The 17,875-nt window shown below is 41.5% G+C and overlaps 5 protein-coding genes across 5 annotated transcripts; 4 read left to right on the forward strand and 1 right to left on the reverse strand.

Moving 5' to 3' along the window:
* Positions 1 to 1,960: 1,960 nt before the first annotated feature.
* EAE98_012287 (uncharacterized protein) lies at positions 1,961 to 3,834 on the forward strand (the record flags this gene model as incomplete). The annotated part of the gene is made up of 2 exons (XM_038959912.1): positions 1,961 to 3,570; positions 3,639 to 3,834. The coding sequence occupies 2 exons, from the start codon at positions 1,961 to 1,963 to the stop codon at positions 3,832 to 3,834; spliced, it is 1,806 nt and encodes a 601-aa protein (XP_038803753.1).
* A 764-nt stretch (positions 3,835 to 4,598) lies between these two features.
* Positions 4,599 to 7,181, reverse strand: EAE98_012288 (uncharacterized protein; the record flags this gene model as incomplete). Its single annotated transcript, XM_038959913.1, has 2 exons — positions 4,599 to 7,003; positions 7,061 to 7,181. 2 exons carry the CDS (start codon positions 7,179 to 7,181, stop codon positions 4,599 to 4,601), a joined length of 2,526 nt encoding a protein of 841 aa, XP_038803754.1.
* Positions 7,182 to 8,048: 867 nt separating this feature from the next.
* EAE98_012289 (uncharacterized protein) lies at positions 8,049 to 8,655 on the forward strand (the record flags this gene model as incomplete). The annotated part of the gene is made up of 4 exons (XM_038959914.1): positions 8,049 to 8,054; positions 8,154 to 8,294; positions 8,370 to 8,420; positions 8,485 to 8,655. The coding sequence occupies 4 exons, from the start codon at positions 8,049 to 8,051 to the stop codon at positions 8,653 to 8,655; spliced, it is 369 nt and encodes a 122-aa protein (XP_038803755.1).
* A 486-nt stretch (positions 8,656 to 9,141) lies between these two features.
* Positions 9,142 to 11,087, forward strand: EAE98_012290 (uncharacterized protein; the record flags this gene model as incomplete). The annotated part of the gene is made up of 3 exons (XM_038959915.1): positions 9,142 to 9,675; positions 9,735 to 10,067; positions 10,119 to 11,087. 3 exons carry the CDS (start codon positions 9,142 to 9,144, stop codon positions 11,085 to 11,087), a joined length of 1,836 nt encoding a protein of 611 aa, XP_038803756.1.
* Positions 11,088 to 13,367: 2,280 nt separating this feature from the next.
* EAE98_012291 (uncharacterized protein) lies at positions 13,368 to 14,137 on the forward strand (the record flags this gene model as incomplete). The annotated part of the gene is made up of 2 exons (XM_038959916.1): positions 13,368 to 13,813; positions 14,026 to 14,137. The coding sequence occupies 2 exons, from the start codon at positions 13,368 to 13,370 to the stop codon at positions 14,135 to 14,137; spliced, it is 558 nt and encodes a 185-aa protein (XP_038803757.1).
* Between the last annotated feature and the right edge of the window lie 3,738 nt (positions 14,138 to 17,875).

Genomic DNA, 17,875 nt, shown 5'->3' on the forward strand with positions numbered 1-17,875 from the left:
AGATAGTGATGAGGAAGATTTCGGTCGTGTTGCTTCAGTGGGGTTGGGCTGTTCTGGGGGTGCTTATGGAGGGTTTTTGGAGAGCTTTTTGTCTTTTTTCCTCTGGGAACAGGGAGGATTTGCTGAGTGTACGAGTTCATGCAGAACTCCTCGGTTACCATCTCTTTCCAAATATTAATCGACAGGTTTGGACGTGAAGGCCGTCGAGCCTATTTTGAATTGTTTTCACAGCACAAATGAGCAGGAAACTTCCGCTCTATTCATAGTCATGGTGATGAACCCGATTCAAAATGGGCAGATTTACCATGTGAAGTCAAACAATCCAAGGAGGTTGATTTAGATTTGTCGCAAGAATCGAAGTGTAAATACGGTTTTACTGAGCCGCCATCATCTTAGTTTCACTCAAGATGTCAGGCTGATCGATGCTTCTCGACGTAAATGTTAAGCCTTCATAAAGCACGACAAGGGACTACCAGGCAGCAAGTTTTGGCAGAATCGTATTTAGAAGTTTTCTGCTTAGGGTTTTCGGTTTTGGGTTCCATTTCCAACTCCTGATCTCCGAGTTGGATAACAGACAACTAACGACCCAATATACATAGCAAGAATATACACTCATCCACAACGACGAAGAACACATACCAATCTATCAAGATTCTCAGAGCTGATCACGGCACCAGAGCTCTTCATACATACAATTGTGTTTCCGAGCCCAACAGTTCTGATATAACCATTTTCCATCCACAATTAATCTGCCGCTGAACTTGTGGGACTCGCTGGGAACAGACTGTATTCCTTGCTGTTGGTGTTGATCGAGGGATGCAGATCATTTGGAGTAGGTATGCTATCATCAGCCTCGTGATGGATATGCTGCGCCAGGATATTCATTCCAACAACTTATTACCCAACAGAGGGTCGAAAAGTACTGCTCGTGATAAATTTGGGGACTGCATTCCGCGATGAAACGAAACAGATTCGCGAGAAGGGAGTACTTAGATCCAGAAGTGATTACACGAAAGAATACAAGTTAAAATCTATTGTCTCCGTATTTCGCGCTGAATTGCCCCCCTAGAAATTTTTGGTTCAATGCAGAAGACGTTCTTGATTAAGGCAAATATTGTTAAAAAGCAGACTCTACACATTTCATATACATTTGATAGGGCCCTAGAGGGCGAGACTCTGAAATTCCTTGAATTTGAGATTGTCTTTAGTGTCGCTTGATACCCCTATCCAGATTCCGAGCACTTGAAATGGAATAAAATTCATGTTTTTTATTTTCCACGTTGTGATTAGCATCTCGAGCATCTGGAATCTCCGATATCTTAAACGATTCCTAGTATTTATAATTATAGTTATCCAATTTCCCTACAGTTAACTCCCCATGAGCAACCATACATCCATTTCAGTACACGCAAGGCTTCGAGGGCTGAAGACAAGGTCGAGTTAGGCGACTAGTCTATATTAATAGTGGTATTTATTCGTACGAGACTAGATATCTGTAACACCAATAATTCCGTGATTTGAGTAAGTTGTAAATTCAATATCATAAACAATGTTTCGTCATTTTCAGCCATATAATTGTGGATTTGAAAACACATTGAGGTTCATCGGTTCCGAGGTCTGTTTTGAGAGAAAGTTGATTGCACAGCCACACTCAAGCCAAGATTTCTCACCACCATATCGTACAGAAAAATACGTCATTGTGGCTCTTGCTGCTCCCTAGAGTACCTACCTACCAGTCCAGGCTCCCTTCACATAAACAACAAGTAAATTACAAAGTGATGAATATTCCAGCCTGATATCATCTTCATTTAACTCGCTTTTCTTCCAAGGAAGGAACAATGTTCTACAACAACATCATCAGCACAACCCAGATTCCCTAACAAATACTATACCTCCTTTCTTTCTTCGAACCAAACAAACTACCACGAAGCACACGCGAAATCGCCATCCATACTCAAAAATGGCCTCACTCCTTCGTCAAATTGTCGCAGGCCCGCGTTCTCGTCACCCAGAAGCAGGGTTGGATCTCTGCTACGTAACACCTAATATAATTGCGACGTCTGGACCCAGTGGCACATATCCGCAGCGAGCATATCGCAATCCGCTCGATCAACTCGTTACATTCCTAGATTATAAACATGGGAAAGAGGGATGGATGATATGGGAATTTAGGGCCGAGGGGACTGGATATCCGGATGAGGAGGTGAGAGGAAGAGTTAGACATTGGCCATGGCCGGATCACCATCCGCCGCCTTTCAAGTTGGTTCCGGGGATTGTAGGAGGAATGAGAAATTGGTTGGAGGGGGCGGGAGATGGTGAGGGAAAGGATGAGAAGAAAGAAGGGGGACGGGTGGTGGTTGTGCATTGTAAAGCTGGGAAGGGGAGAAGTGGCACAATGGCGTGTAGTTATTTGATTGCGGAGTGTGGATGGAAGGCATCCGAGGCACTTGCGCGATTTACAGAGAGAAGAATGAGACCGGGTTTTGGACAGGGAGTCTCGATACCAAGTCAATTGAGATGGGTTGGTTATGTGGATCGATGGACACAATCTGGAAAACATTATGTTGATCGACAAATTGAGATTATGGAGGTACATGTGTGGGGATTGAGAGATGGTGTGAAAGTCCAAGTCGAAGGATATGTTGATGAAGGCAAAACAATCAAATTATTCCACGTCTTTACAAAGAAAGAAAGAGTGGTGGTAGAAGGAAATACACCCGGCAGTGGGGGAATCAAAAATATGATATCCGACATGGCAGGATTTGGAAATCAAGATAAAATCGCAACATCCAAAAGCGCAGATCGAATTGAGGAACCCAAAAATCTAAAGCCGACACCACGAGCTACAGAACCCAGTCCTAGCGAATCAGAAACGGATTCAGAAACTGGAGGAGGAGCAGTCATTTTTAAACCTTCTACAAGAGTTATACTTCCTACTAGCGATATCAATATCGATTTTGAACGCAGAAATAAAGCTTCCATGGGTTGGACCATGGTCACAGCTGTTGCTCACGTGTGGTTCAATGCATATTTCGAAGGTAACGGACCTGAAAAGAATGGCAAGCCAGACGAAAATGGTATCTTCGAAATTGAATGGGATAAAATGGATGGAATCAAAGGTTCTTCTCGTAAAGGTACACGAGCCTTTGATAAACTCGCCGTAATTTGGAAAGTCTATGATCCCGAACCGGGCCGCGGTAGAAAAGAAAGTGTCATTGAAGAACCTGGTCGAAATTCCCCAGTCCCCGAAGTCCAAGCCGCGGATTGGAAGGGAGAAAATGAAGTTTCTCCTACCAATGGAAATAGAGATTTAGGACTCCGAACAGAAAGTCCCGCGAGTGCGGAAGTTAGTAAGGCAAGTAGTGTGAATGAGGCTGAGAAGGAAAAAGAAGAAGAGAGGAGAGAGGAAGAGGGATTGAGAGTCTCGAGTCCAACGGGAGAAGAGGATTTGCAGTTGGATATAACAAGTTTACCGAAACCGCAGGGAGATGCGCCGGTGCCGGATTTGGAACAGATTAATAAGGGACTCGATACGGCGACGTCGACGACGGTTAATCATGAGGCGAGGAAGTGAGTGCAATTTTCGAAACGAGGATGTGTTGAGGGAGGAGAAGTTACTGACTGACGTTGGGATATAGAGATGCAGGGAATCAGAATGGGAGTGGAGATGGAAAGAAGGGAGTTGATGGAATAAATGATATTCCAAATGCACCACACGTATCCACTATCTCGACAGCGGATTTACCGGGTGGTGTGCCGGAGGATCAGATGAAGAATGCGAAGGGTCATAAGTTGGGACATTTGCAGAGTGTGAATCGGACTATTAATTCGTAGGGTTGGGGGTTGCGGTGTGGGAGAGGGTGGGAGAGGATGTTTTGGAGGATTGGTTAGAGAGATTCTTTTTGGGGGAAGGTGGAAGAGTAGGTAGGGAGAGGTATTATTTAAAGAGATAAAGCGGGACAGAACAGATCAGAACAGACCAGAGTAATTTTTCTAGAAAAATATAGATACCATTGCATGATACCTACCCACCTACTTATCTAACTTTATTCTGATGTTGATGTTGCTCTTGCTCTTGATGGGAATATATTATATTTTAGAGGATTTATAATCTTTGATATCCTACCTACCTAGTAGACTGTGAGTGGTTTAATTTCGGTTAGGAGACTTTGGTGTATGTTGGGATATGTGGTATTCGGGTGATATATATATATAGTATGTGGTGTGGCATGTGGTATCAATATGATATAAAAATCGTATAATAAAATACCAAGTAGGTAAAATAGAATAGAATAAAATAAAATAACATAGAATAGAATAACATACAAAAGAAATATAGAAAAGCTACAGGTATGATATAGTGGTAATAGATAGGAATAGGAATTGCAAATGCAAATGCGCAGTACCTAGGTATGTTTGTAGTGTGGTATATTTGAAATGATCTCCTTCTCTTTTCTCCTTCTATTGTTTTCTTTTCTTGCACAGCTCTCAAAAATTTAAGTTTAAATTAATTCAGATCAAACCAAGACAAGCCAGACTAGACCAACCCACACCAGACCAAGCCAGACCAACCACCCCACATCCTCTAAACCCACCCTCTAAACCTTATCCCCCAAAACATCACTCACACTCCCACTCGCCGAATGACTCGGACTATACGCGCTACTCCCAGGGGTATATCGAAACCCATCCGCCACACTTCCACTCTCCTCACTCCCATCATTATCTTCATACGCTGGCAGGACCTCATCATCATCTTCTTCATCATGCATTCCCATTCCCATTCCCATTTCCATCCCAACTCCATGCGTATATCCATCAAAACGACGTATCTGATCTTCAGATACGTTTCGCTGATGAGCATGAGCAGATGCAGAAACAGGAACAGGAATAGGAATAGAAATGCAATGCGCGGGAGCGGGAGTAGAAGAAAAAATGCGTCCTTCCTCTGCTGTGACCATGTCGCTTACTATATCCGCTGCATTGCGGAAGGAGGAAATATCTCGGCTGATGGAGAATTCAGAGAGGGTGTTTTCGTCTTCATTTTCATTTTCATTTTCATTTTCGCTTTCATAGTTGGAATCGGAAGTGGAAGCGGAGAGTAATCGATCTTTTTCTTCGAAATCTTCTTCTTGGCCGAGGATGCGGTTCCAGTAGGTTCTGAAAGTGGCGCGGCGACGGCGGGGGTTGAGATGTGGGGGGGGTGCAGAATGGGATTTTGGGTGGCGGGTGCGTCGGTGGAGAGTGATGAGGAGGAGGGAGAGGAGGAAGCCGATGAGGATGAATTTGAGGATATGGAGGGGGAAGTGGGGTGGGCCGTGGGGAGGGGGGCCTGAGAAATCATCTTCGAGGAGGTGGGGAGGGCTGTCGAAGTGTTCGGGGTTGGAGTGGGGTGGTGGAGGAGGTGGTGAGCTTGGGGGGCCGGGGTGGAAGGGGGAGGAGTGAGGGAGGGGGGTGTCGAAAGGGGGTTCTTGGTCTGCGTGCGGACCGCTGTGAGGTGGGCTGTGGTGCGGTTCTTCGTTGTGTGGGTGGTGGGGTCCCTCATGTTTTGGCCCTTCGAATAATTCTTCATGTGAATGATGTGATCCGTCGTGTTCAGGTCCGTCAAATGGTCCCTCGTGTGGATGTTCTTCAGGATTATCGAAATCCGAGCCTTCAAATGGTGGTGATCCTTGTTCATGATGTGGTTTAGTATGTTTTCCATGAGGTCCTTCAAATTCATCTTCAAATTTGTTATGTCCTCTGTGAGGTCTGTCTAACTCTTCAGAATCATCTCCATGATGTTCACCATGGTGTCTTGGTCGTCCTTCCCAAGGTCCATGTTCCTCTTCATCATCATTGAAAGGATGCATCTCATGGTGTCTTCCGTGTTCAAACCCATGAGGACCGAATTTATGTGGAGGAGGTCCATGGGGAGGTTCGTGTGGTGGTCCATGTGGTCCATCATGATGAGGACCATGAGGATGAAAATCAAAAGGAGGAGGATAATGACAGATTGGAAGAATATGGTGTCGATGAGGAGGGAAGTGTGGATCGGTATGGTTGTTCTTGCCGTGAGGCACTTGTGGAGAGGTATGGTTTCCGGATGTATGATTACCTGGTTTTCCATGAAATCCTTTACCATGTTTCTTATCCTTCTTTGAGCGCGATTCGCGAGAATGATGGAATGATTCTTCATCAAACTCATCACCAGCGATTCTTCCATAGAATTTACGAGCTTTCTCGCTAATAACTCCAGCGACACATCGAAGACTATCACAATCTCTGATTCTGTCATCAAGGTTGTGATGTTCTCGAGCGTGTTTTGAGATGTGATGTTTCTTTTTGTGGATGAGATACTTCAACTCTTTCATTTGAGCTTTCATGTATCTAAGCTCAGCCAATTCTTTGTGAATGTCGAACTCTTTGTGGCCCATGTGGTGTTTATGCTCTCCCTCTGGACCGTTACCCATAGGATGCTTGTGTTCTCCTTCGGGACCCTCGCCCATATGATGTTTGTGTTTCTCTTCAAATCCCTTGTCCATATGGTGCTTATGTTCTCCCTCTAGACCCTTTCCATTGTGATGTTGCTTATTCGATGATGAGTGATGCTCGATGACTTGATCTTCTTCCGAGGAAATAGTTTCGATATTCATAATTTCCGTCTCTCCAGTCTGTCTGAACAAAACCGAGAATCCTGAATTCTCAATTGCCTTTCCATCAACAAAATCAATCATAAACTTCATAATTTGTCCGCGTGGTTTACCATCAATAACGATACAATCGAAAGACCATGATCCCACAACGATTTTATTTGTTGATGTCGAAATGGAACCTTTTCCAGATGAGATTGAAGTTTCCGAATCGAATGTTTGTGAGAGAGGTTGACCATCGATTAGAACATTTCCAAAACCGCATGCTTCTGTGGAGTGAAGGATATCAACTCGAAGGTCTAAGGGGGAGACATCAGCTGATGAGGAATCATGTCCAAGATCAAGTCGAACGAATCCCATGGTATAAGCTTCTAGAAGTAAAATTTAGTTTTGATAGGTATGAAATGGTAACTCAGATATAAACTAACCAGTAGTGTCAACATTATTCTTTTCGGATTCGATATCAACATCTTGTTCTGAAGTTGGTGGTAAAACAAACGCCGACACTATGGCCGGCGCAAGTAAGAATGCCTTTAAAAGGCTACGCATAATGATGAGAGAGCACAGAAGTGAAAGATAGAGTGAAATAACAGTAAGATTTAATAATAAATAATCAATAATAAATAATAATCAATAAAGAAATATCATGCAATAGCACAATATCGAAATACAATATTAATTGTATGGAATACTGTACTATTTCTACCAGTACAATATCTAACCGAATAATTACTCGAGTAGACAAATAGACAAAAGATCAAAAAAAGATCAAACACAAATTTGACCAAAAGAACAGAGAAAGCCTTGAGAATTAAGAGGAAAGAAATCAAAGAAATCAGTAATAATAATATAACGATATAAGGTTTATTATTTTCATCTTCCCCCACTGCCTTACGAGTCCCTTCACGATTGCGCAGTCATGATTAACCGAAACTAACCAAAACGATATTACGCGTCGTCAGCATCAAAGCGGTTATCACGGAGTAGAGAGTAGGAGAGTAGGATAGCAAATAAGAAACGAGAAATGTTTGCGTGCGAGGAAAGACATCTGGATATGTTGATTGGCGGCGACGACTTTGATATAATTGTATACTTACTAGACTACCTAGTAGATATCTCGACATCAAAATATGTTTTACGTGATGGCCATGAGTGAAGGTTTCCGACATTTCCATTGGCAGCTGGAGAGTCGACATTCTGTCGGTACCGAGAACTGATAGTATTGCCTGAATTTCAAGGCTACAGTTTATACCTCAATTCTGACCTTCTACCATTGTGCCTAGCTGGTCAATCTCGAAATCCGTCATAATTCGATACGGTAACCTAAACGTCTCAATTATTCCTTGAATATCAAATCCACCCTAAAGCTGAGCGCATATCAAACAACATTATATCATCTATCCATTCATCTCCAAAATGGTTGTATGTACTCCCCCAAAATTAGATCTACATTTCCACGTCTCCTACAAGCTGCATCAGTTGCGCGCATACAATCTGCGATACTGATTTCTTCTGCTATAGCTCCCCTTAGGTCTACTCACGGCCGCACAAGGTCACCCAATGCTGGTTGAGCTTAAGGATGGCGAAACTTTGAACGGTCATTTAGTATCGTGCGATACCTGGATGAATTTAACTTTAAAGGAGGTGGTTCAAACGAGTCCGGTACGAAAGATTCTGTCGAGGGTGGAGCTGGGGCGTTGGATGGGAATGCGCTGAAGCTAATACTTCGAATTTCAGGATGGCGATAAATTTACAAGGTTACCAGAAATATATGTTAAAGGAAACAATGTACGTTTTTGTCAGGAAAAGTCGGACGTGGGTTGAAAAAGCTATATCCTAACTCATTTCGCAGATCAAATATCTACGAATGCCAGATGAAATTATCGATTTAGTAAAGGATCAACAGCAAGGACAACAAAACAACTACAGAGGTCGCGGAGGTAGTAGGGGCGATAGAGGTGGTGATCGAGGTCGTGGTGGTAGAGGTGGAAGAGGAAGAGGAAGAGGAGGGAGAGGAGCTTGAAACATTGATGGTGGTGATGATGAGCTCAAATTGGACTCGAAGAAGCTACATAATGGCACGTATAATATACACAAAGTGCAGAGGGGCGGCTACATTTCTTCTTTATGAGGATCGAAGGATTTCGATATATGCGGCAGATTTGCCTTGAAATGATGCAGGCAGGTATACCGGGTATATGATAGGTTCATATTGGATGTGAGAAATCGTTGAGGCACATATACATATGTCTCAGCAGAGTCTCAAACCATCACATATTTATTTCGAGATCATAGCCCGCAGCAACAAAAACAACAATTTCCCCCAAATGCTTTGATCTTGAACTTCCTCCATGGCAAATTAAAATTACCCCTGTCGTTCGCATGAATCCCGCCCAACGAATCGCGGGGATCCTATCTTCCCCTCTGTTCCCACGTGATTCTTTAACATTTCCGCCGCGCCTAGAAATGTTTCCGCGAACCTTGAAAATAAAAATTATAGATCAACTCAATGACGACCACAAAAATTCCAATTGATGGACTATGGCGATGTCTTTGTCCTTCTATAGATTCATTCATTCTTGCGCGTTCCAATACCTTTAATCAACTACCCAGAAAGTTCTTAAATCGTCCTTGGGTTAAGAATAAAAAGATCCCAACATGTTTAAAAAGTCGATCCTTTCATACCACTACCACGACGTCTCTGCCTGTGTTAAATGGGCAATATGCTCCGAGATCGCGACATAGTAGAGAGAAGCTGAATATACCGAAACCTATTAATCTGGAACAACTGAATAACGATGAGATTCATGAACGATTGAGAGAATTGAAGACGGAAGCGGGCGCATATACACAAGTCGCAGAAGTGGTGGAATATTTGGTCAAGGTCAGACAGGAAAAACCTGCGTTGATACATTATGATGCATTGATTGCAGCCAATGCGGATCCTGAAAATGGAAGTGTAGAGGTTGTGAGGACTTTGTTGGAAGAGATGAAGGGGTTGAGAATTGGTGCTGATTCGGGACTGTATCATACGGTTTTACAAGTATGTATACTTCACGATCTCTCTTGGGAGCAAGATGGCTAATGGTTCACGTTGAACAGGTACTTGCGATTCATCCAGATTATCTTTTACGAACTCAGATATTGGAAGAAATGAAGGAGCGTTGGTATGGTTTATCTCCAACTGGATGGCATAATTTGGTCATTGGTCTACTTCGCGATCGTCAATATGAATTGGCCATGGACAAATTTGAACAAATGCAAGCAGATCAAATCGCAATTAAGCCATGGCTTTACGATATCTTCTTCTTTAGATTATGTGAACTGGATGAGTTGGATGAAGCTTTAAGACTGTTGAAGTCTCGATATGATGAACCAGTACTGGCTATGCATATGTATTATCACTTGCTGGATTCATTTGCTAGTTCATTTCATGTAAGCAAATTTTTACCATAGCTTTATTTCATCTATTGACTTTTGATGTAGTATGAAGGTACCAGTTATATCTGGAGACTTCTGGTTGAAACCTCGGAAATGAATCCTGCAGATGGAACTTGTACCGCAGTCTTAAATTGTGCTGCTCGTCATGCAGACCCCAATTTAGCTACATCAGCCATTGGACTTCTTTCCAAACGTAGCACTGTTCTTAGCGTGCATCATTATGAAGCTCTTCTCGAAGCTTACGTCGGAATTGAAGATATCAAAACTTCGTTCCGCATTTTAAATATCATGACCAAAGCAGGTCTCACACCAGACGCAAGTTCCACAAGATCAATATATCTTTGGCTAACAAAATCATCATTCCATTCTCTTGAAGGATGGAAAATGCTTAAATCCTTGAAAGCGGATGGATATACGATTCCCATTGCCGCTGTGAATGTCGTTCTGGAAGGCATCATCTTCACCAATAATCTAAGTCACAGTCGTGACTTGGCAATAGATTATTACAAAGAACTCCACCGAATATGCGACGCGGGTCCCAATATCGAAACACTCAATACTCTTCTCCGAGGTCTGGCTCATGGGAGAGGATCCAAATCTAAAGCCATGTTCCTCGCGTCGGAAATCCAAGCTTTGAATCTCAAACCTGATGAACTTACTTATGATCGACTCATTTTGATCTGTCTACATCCGGAAAACGCAGATTATGAGGATTGTTTTAGGTATTTGGAGGAAATGATATTGGTGGGGAAAGATAAGGTTGATGCGGCGGGGAGGAGAGGCTGGTGGATGAGACCGGGGACTGTGGTGGCGTTGGTGAAGAGATGCGTGGAGAGTGGAGATGAGAGGGCCTGGCAGTTGATGGAGGATATGAGGGCGAGGGGTATGGTTAATGAGTATACGCGGTTGAAGGTTTGGACGGAGTTGTATTGGCCGAAGGGGGTGGGGAAGGGGAAGGGAGGAGGGGGGGATGTTGTAAGGGGGGAGAGGGGAGGCGAGGCGGTGGTGGGCTAGTAGGAAGGAACTTCGTTTTGGAGGGGGATGAGATGATGATTTGAGTTGATACATATTACTAGAATATTATGAATAATAAATCTCCTCACTTTATCACTTTTCTTCATTCTGTATTCTGTCCTATCCTGTCCTGTCTGGTCTAATTTAAGTTTTATATTTAGCCCTTCATTTATCTCAACTCTTTATCTAGAAACTCCAGCCCCTAGTATTTTTTTTTTTTTTCTTCTTTCTTCCTCTACACTGTACTCTTCCCTCTTCCCTCTTCCCTCTTCCCTCTTCCCTCTTCCCTCTTCCCTCTTCCCTCTTCCCTCTTCCCTCTTCCCTCTTCCCTCTTCCCTCTTCTCTCTTCAAGATTAAACCACCAAACTACACCTCTTATTCTCAAACCTTCTACAATATATCCGTTAATATATTTACTCGTGTATTTTGTATTCTGGTTTGAATTGATATTTGTGGAAATTGAGAAGGGTTGCTAAGGGGGCTTAGGGATATATAAAAAAGATTTGTATTTGTGTGGGGGTTTGGGGGTGGGGAAGGGGAGGAGGGGGGGAGAGGGAAAGTAAGGAAGAGTAAGGGAAGAGTAAGGGAAGGAGAAGGGAAAGGGGAGGGGGAGGAAGAGGGGGAGGAGGAGGATGAGGATGAGATAGGGATGAGATGGGGATGGGTGATGAGGAGGGGGATAAAGAATCGTGATAAAGAGATGAAGATGCAGAGATAAAAATAAAAATAAAATAAAAATAAAAATGAAAATAAAAATAAAAATAAAAATAAATTCGAGGATATGAATTTCATGTAATACAATGCCATGGAGGTCAATGCAATAGAGGTAAATAAACTAGAGTTAGATCCAGGCAAATCGAATCAACTCCAGCAAACCCCGCCACAAATCGAATAGAAAAATTCGTCTTCCATCTTCATCTTCGTGAAGCAGAATGTTGAGAATGAGTGAGGATTGTGCTGGTTGTGTTGGTTGTGTTGGTTGATGTTGTGGAGTTTTGGGGGGGGGAGGGGGTGGGTTAAGTCGGGTACCCTACTTTCGGGCCACCCCCCTTTTGGGCCACTTTTTATACCCAAAATACACCAAAAATGGAATTTATAACTTTTTTTATTTATGGATAGAATTTAATGAAAATTTGTATGTATATAATTTAGATCGATTGAAGCTTAATCTGAAATTTTCAGATTTTTAGGATTTTTTTGTATTGAAATATAGAACTTCAAAATATCGAATTTCAAATTTGTATAGAAATCACATACAAATTTGAAAATTTTATAAAATCTTTAATAACTTTTTGATAAAAATTGCTAAAAATAAACTATAAAATTTTATTATAAATTTATAATATACTTTATCTAAAAGATTCGAAAAAAATAGAAAATCTCTTATAAATAAATATTTATAGGGGTATCCTCAAAATAACAGGGATTATTTATATTATTCTAAACTCATTGTATACTATATCTCTATATCTGCTAATTTTTTCGAATTTTTTTTTGAATCTCTATATAGATTCAAGTTTAAATATCTCAAAAATATATATAGTTTTCTTTTAATAATTGTTGTTAAAAAGTTATTAAAGATTTTATAAAATTTCTAAATTTGTATGTGATTCCTATACAAATTAAAAAATCGATATTTTGAAGTTCTAGATCTCGATATAGAAAAATCCTAAAAATCTGAAAATTTCAGAATAGGCTTAAATTGATCTAAATTATATATATATGAATTTTCAATGAATTATATTGTATATTGATAGAGATATTAATAGGCCTAAAAAGTGATTTTTGGTGTAAAAGGGTGGCCCAAAACAGGGGTGGCCTGAAAGTAGGGTACCCGACTTAGATGCTGGGCTGTGGGTTGATGGGTTGGATTTGGATTTTTTGTATTGTAAAGTGTATATTGTATATTGGCTGGAGTATTGAATTTATTATAGGAGGTGTTTGGTTTGGGGGGGAAGGCATAGTGAGAGTTGAAGGGGAAGATGTGTGAGAGGTGAGAGGTGAGAGGTGAGAGGGGTAGGATTGGGGATTGTGGGGGATTGCTGGGTGGAGAGGGAAAGGAGGTGTATAAGGAGATGGATGCATGTGGGAGAAGACACGGTGTGGATGATATTCGGAGATGGGAACAAGAACGACAGGAGGAGTTTAGCTGGGGTGTTGAAGAGTGGGGAGTGGGGAGTGAGGGATTAGGAGTGTTTGTGGCTGGGAGGGGGATTGTGGAGTTCTTGGGGAGAGGAGAGGGAGGGATTTTAGGAGAGTGGTAGTGAGGGGGAGGGGGAGATGGCGGGAGAGTGGTTGTGTGGGTTGGGAGATGGTGGTAGTGATGGTGGTAGTGATGGTGGTAGTGATGGTGGTAGTGATGGTGGTAGTGATGGTGGTAGTGATGGTGGTAGTGATGGTGGTAGTGATGGTGGTAGTGATGGTGGTAGTGATGGTGGTAGTGATGGTGGTAGTGATGGTGGTAGTGATGGTGGTAGTGATGGTGGTAGTGATGGTGGTAGTGATGGTGGTAGTGATGGTGGTAGTGATGGTGGTAGTGATGGTGGTAGTGATGGTGGTAGTGATGGTGGTAGTGATGGTGGTAGTGATGGTGGTAGTGATGGTGGTAGTGATGGTGGTAGTGATGGTGGTAGTGATGGTGGTAGTGATGGTGGTAGTGATGGTGGTAGTGATGGTGGTAGTGATGGTGGTAGTGATGGTGGTAGTGATGGTGGAATAGGTGAGTGGTAAGTGGTGAGGAAGTGTTGTTGTTTATCTACGATACATTCGTGCTTCTTACTCACATGAATCAACCGAGTGCAGATTATCTATTAGTCCATCAACAACAACAATAGAAAACACAACTCCTCCAATAGTCAAAACAAAAGGGGGTACAATCTTTACTCAATATCAACATCCATAGTTAGGTATATCAATAAAATTCTAGTTTAACTATCAGGGTTGAAGAGGGTACTCCCGATGCTCCCTATATCGAGGTTGTTGAACCTTTTGTTATATTCATGAAGAAAGAAGAAGAGAAAGGGGGGTGGTGGGGGGTGTATAATAAATAGGTAATTGAAAATTATCTAGGTGGATTGGTTTATTGCATATCTTTAGAATTGGACATGGAATGAAGTTTTGGATGTGAATTGTTCTATCTGGGATTTGGCACTCAGTGATATCTATATGATTCTTGTTTTAGTGAAAATCTGTTGATAGATTTGAGGAAAGCTGTGGTGTATGGGTAGGTAGGTAGGTAGGTAGGTAGGTAGGTATATAAACTCCTCACATTCTGATTTGCGAGAGGGTAAAAGTAATCAAAATACCTGACAATTGGAGGTCAGGTTGAGCTTCGCAATGTGGCGACTCCAGAGTCGCCCATATGAGGGGTTTGGAGGCAGAATGGTAAGTGAGGGATGAGGTTTGAGATGTATGTTGGTTCTTGATGGTGGATCTGGGAGATGTGGGAGGATGAGGATGTGAGATGGATGGGAATAATGATAGTAATGATAGGGGCAATAATGATGAGATTGAGAGGTGAAATGGAGAGGTGAGAATGACAGTGGTTGAGATGAGCAATTACTATCTAAGCGATGAATAGGGATAGAAATATACCAATAACAACAATATCTCAACCTCCTTTTTTGATAGTGAAAAATCACATCTATGGTTCTTCTATATTATTCCCGGGTCGAAGCAAGAAATAGCTACCTACCTAGGTATCAAGCGATGATGTGAGGTATCCACTATCCACGAGACAGCAAATCTCGGTTTTCAAAGTCCTTCGAGCGACTGTATAGTTATCTGTACGGAGTTTGTTGTGTCAATGGGAGAGGTAGTATGTGGTTATATAGTGTCAGAGGGGTGAATGTATGATGTGATGGGATTTGATGGGATTTGGATAACGGATTGTGAGCTTGAGATTAGAGGGAATTCACTGGGTAAGTTGAGGGATTTTATTTTTAGGTTTTATACTGTATATTCCTGGATTTCGGATCTTCGAAAGAAATTGAATTGGGTCTATATAAAACTCATCTTTTCCGGGTTTGATGAAGCAGTAACTTTGGACAAATCGGCAGGCGGAGCAAATAAGGTGGGGGGGGGTGAGGGGAGATTCGAGGTGTAATTACATATCTTGAAATGTGTACATGTGCATTCTCAACGATTTGGTCTAGTTCCGATGCAGTGAGGTGTATAGATCTAGTATGCAAGTGGAATGAGAATAGAGATATTATAATAATATGATTGTGAGTTGTTGTTGTTGTTGTTGTTAGGGAATGACCCTTTCTGAATGAACGATAATGAAAAATATACGCGGCTAGTATTATGAATATATTTTCATTGTACTCCGATGAGAGATCGATATAGTTTGATATAGGTTTATTCACCTTTTAGCATCAGGATATAGAATTATTCATGCCTTTCTTGTGTGCAGTCACCCAGCTCGATCGACTCTGGAGAAGTTTGTTCGTTAGTCTTCTGCCGGTCCTGCACATCTGTGTCTTCTTTAATATTTAATGAGGTTATATACTCAAATCTTCATTCTCAATATCCAAATCGTGTGGTAATACTTGAGATATAATGATACCTCGTTAGGTGAACAGTTCTCTTTCATTCAATTGGAGAATATATGGTCATGATCATGAATTAAAATATATGTTAAGAGGCTAGGTATATAAACTCGACTTCTAACCAAGAAGAGGCATCGGTAGATTGAGCACAGCTCCAATTGGCCATTGTCACAGAATCTCAGATGAGTTTTTCGACTGATAAATCTGTGGAGTTTGTTGCTTGGTCATGGATGGATGGGTTTCTCTGGGTATTGAGAATGAAGTGAGATGAGTTTCTTGACGGGGTGGGAAAGGAATGTTGTAGTTTGGTTTTGTTGACGGTGATAGAGTATACTTCGTGAATTGACAATGGAGATGAATGCTGACAGCGAAAATCATGTTTGGTGATATCAGACCAGCTTTCATCTAATCTAAATCTTATATGCTCTAGAAACTAAGAATCATATAGTGAGAATCTAATCTCCAAGCTGTTCCGCTCCCATTTCACCTGTAATTTTGATTCCTTCGAATTGCCTATCAACATACTCGTATTTTAATGATGGAAACGAGGGCTTAATATACTCAAACAAATCTTGGCGTCTGTAAGAAGCGAGGTAAATCAGGCAAAGCGCAGATGTTCAAGCATTATTACTTCACAATATCAAAATCTGTAAATTTTGCTTCCCATAAAAGACTAGTTATAGGTTAAACCGAAAGATTCGCAAATTTCTGGCGGTGCGGCAGATGTGAAAGATTAGGACCTGATGTGCGGTCTTCCGAGGAAATATTGTACTCGGGAGAATTGGCTGCTTTTGAGAGGTGTTTAGGATGGTATGTTGAGGTATGGCTTCGATGAAAGAGTCAATTGGGGTCATATCAGAGGTTTTGATGGACTAGAATAGGTTAATATCTCGGTTATGACAGCGGAAATATCTTTTAACAGCAAAAGATACATCAAGACTGTTATCCGGCCAAAAATTGTAACCTGCAACACGCGACCCTTTGATCCCTAATTTTCTCTTTCCTTTTCACCCATGGTTCTCTCCATGGGAACACTGTAGATCTCATCTGCTGTTTCCTGAAGAATAGGCTGCAAGTGCTTATGTACCCTTTGAGTCCCTTTACTCAAGTTAAAATGGGTAGGTCATATTCACTGAGGTTTATTGTGAAAATTTCATTTTTTGGTTTACTTCCTATATGTCATAAAACGAGAATGCCTTCGATTCTATATAAGGCTAGCCATTTGTAGAGAAGACGATCTTCAAGTTGATAGCAATCTCGCAAGATCGATACGAAGGCAGGACTTAGAAATGGGATATTTTCTGGTGCGGGTGTTTTACGGATGTCAATGCGTGAGCTGTCTATACGGGTTTGCTTAGGTGGAAGGGCATGATGTAGTAAACAGGTATGTAGTGGGAGATTAGATGACAGTGTTTTAGTATTGCTATCATGTTGATGAAATATATTGCTTCTTTTAACAACAAGAATGGCAAACATTGATAGTGGAAATGGAATCTAGAGTACGAGAACTTTAAGTCGATTTGGCATGTCTATTATGTCGACTCCACCATTCTACGTAGGCCGATGATTACATCTCCCGGATACAAATTGAATACATCGTAGCTGACTTAATGTAGATTTTGGAGTTTTTATTTGCTGTCTAGTAGGAAGGCAGGTTGGAGCTTATATACTTTAGTGAATTTGTTTTGGGTTGGGAGAGTCGTATTTGAAGATTGTTCGGGCTGTTTGGGATTATGTTGTAGCTATGATGATCCTTGAGGCTCTCTATTGGAATTCTGTGGGGAAAAGAATTTCTTTCTGTAAGATCTCTATAAATTTAGCACTCTGTCGTGCATGAAATTAGTAAATACAGTATGCCAATTTATGCATATATGGGCATGTCTGCAACTTAAACTGGTGCCATACGACGTAAGATTAAAGAATGGGATGAAACTGAAACTCATAATACATGTATTTTGGTAAAGTTATCTTGGATAAAATCGAAATTTGTCATTGAGAACATTGTGCAATTTCTGTTGTCATCCGAGTGCGTTGAGAACTTTTATTTTGGCAGCGAGGAGGAATCTACTCACTGTCCATGCTATACAGAATTGGATCAAAATCAGTAAGTGCTAGTGGTAATTATAATTATTTTAATAACCACTAAGCTGAAGCCCAATCATCGCGGCGACGTGCCAGAAAAACTGCTGACTGGAAAGACCTTGCTTGTTCTTAAATTGGACATTGTTTAGCTCGTAT

The sequence above is a fragment of the Botrytis deweyae genome (genome assembly GCF_014898535.1).
Source record: "Botrytis deweyae strain B1 chromosome Unknown BDEW_062, whole genome shotgun sequence".
In the NCBI taxonomy this organism is placed as follows: Eukaryota; Fungi; Ascomycota; class Leotiomycetes; order Helotiales; family Sclerotiniaceae; genus Botrytis; species Botrytis deweyae.